The sequence below is a fragment of the Mustela nivalis genome, assembly GCF_964662115.1.
Source record: "Mustela nivalis genome assembly, chromosome: 1".
In the NCBI taxonomy this organism is placed as follows: domain Eukaryota; kingdom Metazoa; phylum Chordata; class Mammalia; order Carnivora; family Mustelidae; genus Mustela; species Mustela nivalis.
This window is the reverse complement of record NC_139020.1, coordinates 119,877,631-119,889,839: the sequence shown is the minus strand read 5'-3', so window position 1 is coordinate 119,889,839 and position 12,209 is coordinate 119,877,631. Positions and strand designations below refer to the sequence as shown.

General features: G+C 36.7%; 1 protein-coding gene across 3 annotated transcripts in view; it reads right to left on the bottom strand.

The window, feature by feature from the left end:
• The window catches only part of LOC309869542 (DNA polymerase theta-like), a 130,888-nt gene extending 120,210 nt beyond the window's left edge, over nt 1-10,678 (bottom strand). For 2 of the 3 annotated variants that reach the window (XR_014314247.1, XM_082740922.1), the window contains exons 1-6: nt 10,363-10,678; nt 9,716-9,895; nt 7,651-7,781; nt 6,069-6,225; nt 4,121-4,229; nt 939-1,158 (exon numbers count right to left, since the gene is read on the bottom strand). Coding sequence is in view for 2 of the 3 variants with exons in the window: in XM_082740922.1 (XP_082597048.1) it covers nt 939-1,158; nt 4,121-4,229; nt 6,069-6,225; nt 7,651-7,781; nt 9,716-9,895; nt 10,363-10,543 (978 nt within the window). In the remaining variant the exon portion in view is untranslated. Of the gene's footprint in view, nt 1-938; nt 1,159-4,120; nt 4,230-6,068; nt 6,226-6,771; nt 6,871-7,650; nt 7,782-9,715; nt 9,896-10,362 lie in introns of those variants that run through there. The other variant, XM_082740923.1, reaches the window with a different exon arrangement.
• Between the last annotated feature and the right edge of the window lie 1,531 nt (nt 10,679-12,209).

Here is a 12,209-nt window from a genome sequence, read left to right as displayed (position 1 = left end):
CTCTACACAGAAAGATGTCCCACTCCACAGATGATGAGTCAGTTTTTTAACCTCAGGATTGAAGAATCAGACTTAAAAAAAATACTGTGAACTAAAATTTCTTAAGTGTTTATGGGTGTGTGAGGGAATTTATAATTTATTAAGCACTTCCTAGATGCCAATTTTTTAACACCATCCTTCACTCCTAATATAAGTATTACACCCCAATGTACAGATAAGATAGTATATTCAGAGAGGTTTTGTGATTCAACTAGTATCCACAATATCAAGTATCTCTATTATGTATCAGAGGTAGGTCTGACTCCAAAAATGTTTTTTCTCTTTCACTATATCTTATACCTACTACTTAACAAAAGTTAATTTTCCACATTAGTGCTTAGTGTAAACTAAGCCATAAGAAAATCTCCCAGTTAAAAAGAACAATCTACAAAATTAAGTATATTTTATTATTTATATTATCTTCTATTATACTTATTGGAAAAGATAATCATATAAATTGAAGGCACAACTGGGCATCTGTGGGACTCTGTTGGTTAAGCATCTGCCTTCTGCTCAGGTCATGATCCCAAGGTTTTGGGTTCAACCCCCATTTCCAGCTCCCTACTCAGTGGGCAACCTTCTTCTCCCTCTGCCTCTGCCTGCCTCTCCCCCTGCTTGTGCTCTCTTTCTTTCTCTTTCTCTCTGTTAAATAAATAAATAAAATCTTTAAAAATAAATAAATAAATTGAAGGCACAACTGAATTTCTTCTCTCACCATCACTACCAATTATTTAAGATGAAACCATTAGCTTGGCATTAATAATCCTTCTAATGGGTATGTAAAGCATATTCAACTGCATTGCAACCCCTAATTTATATAACTCAAAAAAATGTTAACTCCTAGAAAATGCAATCAAATACAAAGTACCAGGAATAGTGATGTAAAAATACTGACTTACCTTTACTTGTAGATTGGGCTGAAATTCCCTCACAAGCTTCATTGAAGAGTCATATATAGAATTTCCAATTTTTATTGACTCTAACAGTGGTACAGGACGAAAGTTGGTGTGGTAGAGTTCAGCATTCAACCAGGAAGCTACAATCTCCAAATTAGGAAGAGTAGCACTCATGCCAACAATCTGCACAGCATTAGATAGAGGACTGGCTAAATTTGCCTGGCTGTCAAATACAAATGAAAATGATGTTCAAAGATACATAGTATTAGTTTCAAATAGTGCTGCTAACATATTCTTGGTCATGTCCTTGGGTACATACACCCATACATTTTTAAGATATATACCTAGAAGTAAAATTACTGGGTTATAGATCATCTTCAGTTTTATTGATGTTGAACTGTTTTCCAAAGAGACTATACTAAAGTATCTCCATGATCCATATGTGTTTCATTGTTCCACATCTTGTCACCACTTAGTATTGTCCATCTTTTTAATGTTAGCTATTTTGGAGAGTGTGTCATAATATCTCTTTGAAGAAGTAGTTTATATTGCCTTGATTACTAATGAGATTAAGTATCATTTCATGATTATGGACCATCTGGATACCATCTTATAAATGCCTATTGAGGGTAGGAAAAGAATAAATGAAACAAGATGGGATCGGGAGGGAGACAAACGATAAGAGACACTTAATCTCACAAAATAAACTGAGGGTTGGAGGGGAAGGAGGGAGGGAGAGGGGGGTGGGTTTATGGACATTGGGGAGAATATGTGCTACGGTGAGTGCTGTAAAGTTTGTAAACCTGGCGATTCACAGACCTGTACCCCTGGGGCTAATAATATATGTTAATTTAAAAAAATGCCCTTTGTCGGTGTTTGCCCATTGATATATTGGGTTTTCTCTTCTTGATTTGTTGAATTACTTGAATGTTCTGGATAATGACTTCCCGCTTTCATTAATTTTGGCTCTTGTCTTTATTATTTCTTTCCTTCTACTTTCTGTGGCATTATTTTACTACTCTAAGTTCTTGAGATGAATAATACATTAATTTTTCAGTCTTCTTCAGTAATACATGCATTTTATACATCAGCTCCCCCTTTAAACTTCAGCTGCATTTCACAAGTTTTGTTAGAAGATGTACTTTCAACTCAAACTATCTTCCAATTTCTTTTTTTTTTTAAGATTTTATTATTATTATTTTTTTTTAATTTTTTATTTTTTATAAACATATATTTTTATCCCCAGGGGTACAGGTCTGTGAATCACCAGGTTTACACACTTCACAGCACTCACCAAAGCACATACCCTCCCCAATGTCCATAATCCCACCCCCTTCTCCCAAACCCCCCCCCCCCAGCAACCCTCAGTTTGTTTTGTGAGATTAAGAGTCACTTATGGTTTGTCTCCCTCCCAATCCCATCTTGTTTCATTTATTCTTCTCCTACCCACTTAAGCCTCCATGTTGCATCACCACTTCCAATTTCTACTGTGATTATTTTTTTACCCCAAATGGGTAAAAATGTATGTCCCAATTTCCAGGGGACATGTTCTAGTTATGCCTCTCCTACACTTATTTTTTAGTGTAATTCCATTTGTCAGAGAATATATTTTAAAATACTTAAATCCTTTAAAATGTATTGTTTTATGGCTCAGGATATAGTGAAGTTTTACCATGCACACTGAAAAGAACATACATTCTGCTTTTATTTGGTAATTCTTCTACATACATCCATTTGGTCAAATTTGTTACTTGCATTAGTCTTATATTCTATATCCCTACTGATCTGGTATATAAACAATTATCTCCATGTTTTCTCATATACTGAAAAAGAGGTGTTAAATCTCCTTAAACTGAAATATAAGAGCTCCTAGATTGAAAGAGATCTATTGTGCACCCAACACAATGAACAAAAATGAAACCCCAAGACACATCGGTGTGAAATTTCACAACACTGAGGAAGAAAAGGAGCCCCTAAAATCTCCCAGAGTGAATTAAAAATTTTTATACAAAGGATAAAGGATAAGCATCATAAAATCTTGACTTCTATACCTGGGCAATCTACGAAATAACCATAAGGCATTTTCAGATATGCAAACTTTCAAAAAAAAAAAATCATGAATAGACTGTGCACTAAAATAAAGTAGAATTCCTGGAAGATGTCCCTATCAAAATGAGGAAGTAAATTAAGAAAAAAAAATGTTATCCAAAAAAGGGGGACACTGACCCAAGTGTAAAGCAATAGGAATGAATGATAAAGAAAGATCCTAAAATAAGTACTATGCAGCACATATATAGTTTACCCACCTATCCAGATTGGAATAACTCAGAAGTCTTTTGGAGAAACTTCAAGAAGATGAATTTGGTAGAATAGCAAATGTGTTGAAATATATTGGATGGAGATTTACGTAAATGGGAAAGAGGCTGGGGATCAATCAGTGAAAAGGACATAGCAAACCAAGCCATCAAACAAAAAAGATATTAATTTCAGATATTAATTTTCTCAAAAGTTATTTTGAAGATAAAAGTAATCATAATATACCACATGCTTCAGTTGGCAAAGGCATTTATATAGCCATAACAGTCTAACATTAAATATTGATCTGATAAAAATTATGATATAACAGTATTTGGAGAATGGGAAGATGATGAAAGGACAAAAAGAGACTGTGGGGTCAAGTGGGAGGAGATTGGGTTGGGTGAGTAAAGATTTTAAAGAAGAGCTAGGTCTTCATCTTTCATAATAAGTAGTACATAATGTGTAAAACTAAAAACACAGTGGCTACATTTAGAAATAACATTGTAAATAATTTTTTTAAAAGCTGTTAGAGTTGAAAGTAGTTGTCTCTGGGAGGGAGGGGATAAAGAAATGCTATTTTTCAAAATTAGTCTTGATTGCTTAAATAGAATGATGTATAACTGGCAAATACAAAAACTGGATTTTTTAAAATTTTATCATAAAAATGAACAACCCGAAATTTTAAAATGTTATAAAAATCATCAAAAATCACTCTCAATCTTAAGTACTTCTTTTGGAACAAAAAAGAACTGCTGTACCTGAGTTTGTTCTAAATAGGTATTATTGCCCTTCTTTAATTTACTTAATTCATACTTACTATGCACTTTTGCAAACAATTCCTTAGCACTGCTTAGAATCTCAGGAACTCCGTTATTTCAGGTACTCACCAAGATGCTGACTTGTGAGTAATATAGCAAATCTTAGTGAGTAAAAGTTCCAGCAGATACCCTCGGTGAGAGTCTCCCAGCATATGCAATTCATCCACAACCACCATTCCTAAAAAGATTGTCCAGATACTAAGTTTCACAAAATTTAACAATTTCGATAAAAATGTTAAAAGACTCAGCATCTTATATAGTAAGTAGCTGTCATTACTACAATATATTGCAGGTAATACAAATTTCTAACCATAAAACAAAAATCAAATTTCACATAATGGACAATCCTTTCTCAAGACATTTCAGACATCTTAAGTGGTCCAACTATATACTGTATTCAGGGTCTAAAAATCAAGGATTAGCTAACTCAGAGGAAACTGCCTCTCATTACTCAGATACTTCTATATTGGCAACTTTGTATAAATATTTGTACAATGAGATATCAAATACACCTACCATAGTTATTCAGTATATTGACTTTTCTATGGGGTAAAACAACCAGGACAACCAACCATACTGATGTTAGAAAGCTGCTTAGAATAACAAAATCAGATCAAGAAGAAAGAAATTATTTTAAGAATGTTTTTGTTTGATGATAATAGGCTCGTGAATCACCCCACTACAAAACATAAATATGTTTATATACCAGAATCCTCTTCTCCACTACTTGGAGAATCAAACCAGTCTATGCACTTGGAATAATGCTCAAGAAGTACTGAAAATTTAGTACCAACCAATGCCTTCTTTAAACACAGCCATAAGATTATGGTTTTCACAGGCACCGGTATCCCTCTGCCCCCAACTAACCCTCCCCACCTAAATTAAGATCTTTCAAACCCATTTCCTAATGGCATATGATACTCCTTTTCCTCATCAGTAAGCTATCTGAAAAGTTATTTCAGAGTTTATTCACTCAGTCATTCAAAAACAATCTGTGCCAGGCACTGTGTTAGGTATACTGGATATCACATTTTTTAAGATTCTATTGCAATCTTTGAGATATTTAAAATCCAATGGGGTCACAAGTGTTAAGACAATTCTGCTACAAACTGATGAATTTGATTTCTCTCTCTAAGCTTCATAGAGCAGAGCCATGTCTTATTAAGTTTTGATTTCATTCCGCACTCCCACTCTACCCAGTTTTACCATTTAAGTTCATCAGGATCTCAATGAGTAGCTAACTGATCATTCTTGCTGCTTTTGCTGATGCTACAACTATTTTATTCCTGTTGCTACCTCTACGTAGACTTTCCTAAGTGGTTTTAAAAAAGGGGGGGGGAGGGTGCCTGGGTGGCTCAGTGTGTTAAAGCCTCTGCCTTCAGCTCAGGTCATAATCCCAGGGTCCTAGGGATCGAGCCCTGCATTGGGGCTCTCTGCTCAACAGGGAGCCTGCTTCCTCCTTCTCTCTCTCTCTGCCTGCCTCTCAGCCTACTAGTGATCTCTGCCTGTCAAATAAATAAAATCTTTTAAAAAAAAAAAAGAAAAAAAAAGGCATTAAGGTAGAAAGCCTTCACAGAGTTCCAAAGGAACAAATGTCAGTTTCTATAGCTTCATACCACTTCTGGCCTAAATGGTAACCTCCAAGTAAAGACCAAATCTAGCTATCTTGCACCAGAATATGTTAATGAATACAAACTAACTGCAGATATGGCAGAACCAGCTCCAGCATGCTTCCTTCTATTCCCAGTAAAGTTTAGAGAGAAAAGAAGCAATGAGAAATGACTTGAGGGCTCAAGGATATTCCTCTGTGTTTTGTAAAGTGCAAACATACAGGGAAATAGTCAATAACAGCAAGCAGGACATAAAACTTTTTTTTTTTTTTTAACACAGAGTTCCTAACATTACAGATGCCAATTCTCAATAAGAAAAAAATGGGACCTATAAAAATCATAACAGCCATTCCATTCCTTCAAAAAATAGCAGCAGAAAATATTTGCTTATTTCCTACTTTTCTTACCTAAAAGATCCATCTTATTTTCCTCTATGAGGCGATTGATCAGACCATTGGCTCTCTCAATTGTGCAGACAGCAATATCCAAGGAAGAGAAAGGCCGTGTCGGAGAGGCACTACCCATATAACCATCCACATTTATGCCTACTTCCTGAAACAGACTCTGAATTGAGCAAAAAGGAATAATACAAGTAAAAATACTTGAAATTCATGAATTATAGATTGGTTCTATCCCAAAATACAGACATAAGTATCGAAAGATATTTACTAGATTACTGTTGATTGTTCCTGGCCAGGACACACTGGTTTTTGTTTTGTTTTGTTTTTGTTTTTAGAATCACATGAGAAAAACATGAAGTTTAGAACTGACAAAACACAGAACAGAGATTTTCTGTTAAGACAGAGTCAAATAGAAATATGCCATTTTAACGATTAGATTTATAAAGCACTTCCAAGAGTTATAGAAATTAAAACTGGAAAAAAAAATTAAAGCACTCAATTTTTAATCTAATAAACATGTAAGAAACTAGCTCTGTTTTTAAACACAAATGTAACACTTTAATGAACAAATTTATACTTCATGAAAAAATTATTCTTATTATCCCACAATCTTTTATACAATAGAAGTTTTCAAAAGTCAAATGCAGTGGGACCTTGATGTTAAATTTTTTTTTTTTTTTTTTTGTAGTTTTACTTGTAACTAACATACCTTCTCAATAAAAAGGATCCTTTCATCATTTTGTTACTTTGGTCTAAGTTGAGAGGATGTTACCATGTAGGACCAGCTTTGTTGGCTATTTGGCCTCTGAAATAACTGTTAAAAAGATTTATAGAACCATAGAACTTTAGAGCTGTTCATTCAGTAAAATGTTTCTGAGCGTTATTGAGTTAACCCATAATATTAGGGTTAAAGTCCTTTTTACCAATGAAAATACTAAGGTCCAGGAGATTATGTGCCTGGCCTGAAGACATAGTTAGTGGCAAAACTGGGACTAGAACCCAGCTTTTTTGGACTACCAGTTTAATAGTTTTGCCATTCCAACACATTTTTTCACTGCAGAAATCACAACAGTAAATGTATTTTATTTAATGTAACACTGTAGTTGTAAAAGCGCCTTAAAAACCAGGGCGTATCATACTAATGGAAAATGTTATTATTCATTTTTGCAGAAGAACAAACCACAGGCCTGAAGTTTTACCTAAGCACCAATGGATCTGGATCTTCTTCCCCCAACTACTCCCAAATGGCCCTCAAGATAGAATATGCATCCTTAAACACTCTTTCCTTTCCATGCTTCATTCTAATCCTGCTATTCAGTCAAAATGCTGTTTTTTAATTTATATGTTTATATACTAATTGAAATATTCTGTTTACTTCCTAAGGAAAAGTTTATAAATTTTAACACAACTTTCAATTACTCTTTTGATTTAATGACCCTTTCTCCTTTTATATAAATAATTAAAAACTTTATCTTCATCAATGGCCAACTTTTAAAGCTACTTTGGGATGCAACAAAAGAAACTTTTATTAACACAGCTGCCAGTAATAGATCTTATTACAATAATGTTCTTAATATAAGAACATTACCTGAAGATAGTATTTCTTCTCTTTAGCCACAGAGACAAAGGGCAAAATAAACAAAGCTTTCTTCCGCATTTCCAAAACTCGCTTCAACATAAGTAATTCAGCAACAAGAGTCTTCCCAGCACTAGTAGGAGCTAAAACATGTTATTCCACAGGTTATTACAAAAAGAATATTTGACATATTATATTAATAAGTGTTTTAAACCAAATTCAGTAACTACAGAGCCTAAAACTAACCTATCATTAAGGCCCCTACTAGCAACTGAAAACTTTATTCACTTAAATGTCCCTGACTTCAAACCAGTGCTCTAGAGAGCCTCACATTGAAAACAGAATTCTTAAATAAATCCTTTTATGAACAATAAGTGATAAATACTGAGTCCCTAGCTTGTATCTAATGATCCTTTCCTTTAAGTACTGAATGATTAAAAGCCCTGCTTTGAGGAAGGAGATAAACAAGTTTAATATATTGTAGTAAAAACCATGATAGAAGTTGAGAGAGAAGAGCTATAATGAAGTTTATGGAAAGGAAATACAACTTGGGAGAAGAGAAGGGAAGAGGAAAGGAATGCCAAGCAAAAGAAACAGCATGTGCAAAGGCTAAGCCTGCTAAGTTCAAAGGATGGTAATTTAGTAAGCCTGAAATAAAACCAGGAAGAGTTAGAGAAGAGATATGAACAAGTCACATGAAAAAGAATTTTATAATCCCACCATGTAAGGAATTTAGAATTTATCCTGAAAGCAATATAGAATGACTAGTGAGTTCTATGAAAAGGTATGTTAAGATCATATTTGTACTTTATAAAGATCACTTTGCGAGCAGGGCAGAACAAAACCTGAGAAAAAATATAAACTAGTTATAAGGCTATTGCATAATCTAGAAGATGAGCATAGTCTACAAGAAAGAGGATAGCGAACTAGGTAGTGTACCTAAAAAGAGAGAGTAGTCAGAATTAAAACATTTGGGTGGCTCAGTCGGTGGGGTATTTGACTCTTGATTTCCACTCAGGGCATGATCTCGGGGCATGAGCCTGAGGCTCTGTCTGGCTCCACACTCAGGGAGGAGTCTTCTTCTCTCCTCCTCTCCCCTTTCTGCCCCTCCCTGCACACTCACACTCTCATGTGTGTGCGTTCTCTCTCTTTCTCTCTCTCTCTCTTAAATAAATAAACCTTAAAAAAAAGAAAAAGGTATTTGAGATGCACACTGGACACGGTGATTAACTGATATAAGCTGGTGACCAGAAATATGAATGACACTCGAGTTTTGGTTTAAGTGGTTGAAATGGTCAGGCCATTCTACCACTACTACCAGTTATGGTGTACTTTCTATATGCCAACAACTCTTCTAAGCATTCTCTCATGTTTTCTATTAATAAGCTATTAATTATCATAAGCATTAACTGTAACAGTTTTCAAACCCAACCAATCTGACTCAACAGCCTGAATTTATTATCAGTAGTAAGAACTATCTGCCAAAGACATAATGAAAACTCTGGATGACTCACAACTTCAAAAAAAACTGACACAAAGAAAGCACATCTTATCAAATGATAAGGTCTAAAGTCAGTGAGTAAAAATGTTAAAAAGTATGAATGTCAGAGTTGCCCCTGAAAGCCTATGTAAGTCTTCTACTTGGTAAATTACATATGGTTTTGTGGTATACATCCCCGTACAAGATGGTCAATTTATAAATACGTAATGTATAATGTTCACACACTGTAAAGCAACTGAGATCAACCAGGGGAAGAACAGATGTACACTTCCCTTGCACTTTCATCCTGGAACATGTTTGTTGAGAGGAAAACCAAGCAGAATAGTTCTCTTTAAACTGTCTGCTTTTTTGCTCCCCACCCTCACCATAATGGAATTGGCATAACTTAAATATGCATATGATGAGACTCCACTTTTCATATTTTAAGGCTTTCTCTAGTTATAAATCACAGTTTCATTCACTTTTTAACTACCCCATAACTACTATCTTTTAAACTACTTCATAACTACCTCAAGGGTATCCTTCATATTCATGTCATAAAGTAGTACAGAAATTAATGTGCACAAATTTGAGTACCTGAATAGACTAAATTCTTTCCTTCCAGGACTTGTCCCAGCAAAAGGCACTCTGCCTGCCATTCAAACATCTTTTTTACACCCAAACTGTGATATTTCTCCAGAACCGCTACAGGAAGTCCCCAGTTTGCCAACAGCAACTTGTCTATTTGATCGTCAGGAATTGTCTGCTTGCATTCCCCTTTCAGGAAAAAAAAAAAAAAAAAAAAAAAAAAATTAGTAGTTGAACCAAATCCTAACATATGACTTCAGTAGTCTTCCACTGTGTTTTGGAGTTCTTGTGTTGCACTGAGGCTATATAAAGCATATGCAGACATAAAGCACTTCCAGTACCAGGCTCTGCGTGGCGTACTGGGCACTATGAGGCGTGAGCCTCCCATAGGTGATTAGATTTGGCCAACTAGAAAGTTGTTTCTGCAAAGGTCGAAAGACTCACAAACCAGTTGAATATTACTACCAGGCTGTCGCCCAATCCGCACGTCCATGTCCTAACAGAAAGTGACCCGCCACGCTAGGCCAGAGTCACAGACGGAGAAGGGGAGTAGAAGTTCAGTGGGCTGTGCAGACACACAAACTCTGTGCTGAAACTACACCTCCCCACACTGGGCCGCCCACCTCGCCCGCGGACCCCCGAGTGCCTGGGAGTACCTGCAGCTGCGGCCGGCGGGCGGCCGCGGTCCTTCAAGCAGCGTCCCAGGCCCGGGGGAGGACTCAACACGGGCCCCGAGTGAAGCAGGAGGCTGTCACTGCCGTCACCGCCACTTCCCGAGAAGGAGTCCGAGCTTGATGCTGAACGCCGCCGTTTCCCACTCCAGCGCGGAAGATTCATCGCGAATTCTTCTCGGCGATTCAAGGAAAGCCACGGTGCCGGCGTCCTCCCGCTCCGGAGAAACCGTGCCTGGTGACAGGTGCAGCCACCATCTTCCCGCCTCGGCTTTCAAACTCTGGCCTCCCAGCCCGCCCCGGAACCATAGAGTTTTCGGTGGTGAGAGTAACCCGAGAATCATAGAATCGTGGGGAAAGAGCGGCTCCACTGGTGTCTTCGACCTCCAACCTTCCACCACATTTGGAGGTTAGCGTTAGAGAAAACGAGCCGCACCTAGATAAAGGGTTGAGGACGGAGGGAACGACTCTGTATGCATAACCTGCATTTATAATCAGCCTGGCCTAAGCCTTTCTTTTTGTCCATTTCTTGCGTGAATAGCAAGATTTGCTAACTTCATGGGTTGCCCGTAATTGGTAGCTCGGGAAGTAACTCTTCTTAACAAATTGGTATTAAAAATTTATAGGTTATGCATGCAAGTACATATAGTACAAGTCTGGGTAATAGCATTTGAGAGTCAGTTCTGTGAAAACCTGATCTTATTTTAAAAATGTGCTGAATGGCAATATTCTAAAATTCCACAAGATGGAGACGTTACTCCATGAAGGAAACATTTTTCTTCCTTCTCTCTCTCTTTTTTTTAATTTATTTTTTATTTATTTTCAGCATAACAGTATTCATTATTTTTTCACCACACCCAGTGCTCCATGCAATCCGTGCCCTCTATAATACCCACCACCTGGTACCCCGACCTTCCCCCCCACCCCCCCGCCCCTTCAAAGCCCTCAGATTGTTTTTCAGAGTCCATAGTCTCTCATGGTTCACCTCCTTCTCTTTTATGTTAGTGCCCTGCGTTCGTTCACTCAAACATTTATTGAGCACCTTCTGTGTACCAGCCATCTGGGTAAATGGCAGGAATATGGCATGAAATGGTTTCTGCTCTCAAAGAGAAAAAGAGTAGAGGAGACAGACATTAAATTAATTAATAATTTTAAATTGTACTAACGTTCAGGCAAAAATGAACAGTGCTATCAAAGAAGCGGAAGGACTCCTAATTTACATTGTAGTCATGGAAGAACTTCCTGAGATGCTGTATAGCATAGAGGCCAAGAGTGAAATTCAGGAGCCAGCAGTCTAGGTTTGAAGACTTAATAGCTGTGGTTTTGGGCAACTTGCTTAACCTCTTTGGACTTCCTTTTTTGCATGTATATGATAGGGATAATAATTTTTTTTTTTAACTGGTTATTACGAGTACTAAAAAAGGTCAATGTGTGTAGAGTGCTTAGAAGAGTGCCCTCCACTGGGCGCCTGGGTGGCGTCTTTGGCTTTGGCTCAAGTCATGATCCCAGCGTCCTTGGATAGAGCTTTGCATCAAGCCCCTCATGGGGCTCTCTGCTCAGCAGGGAGCCTGTTTACCCCTCTCTCTGCCTACTTGTGATCTCTGTGTCAAATAAATAAATAAATAAAATCCTAAAAAAAAAAAAAAAAAGAATAGTGCCCTCCACATAATAAAAGAAAGTGATAAAATCTCACATTATTTTTATTACGTGAACTATGATCAGATGAGGAAAATAATTAGAAAGGAAATGCAAGGAGAAGTTTATGTCATCCCAGTAAAAAACCTAGAGAATATTTCCAAATTTCCAGTTTATTTCAAACATTCAACATGTTT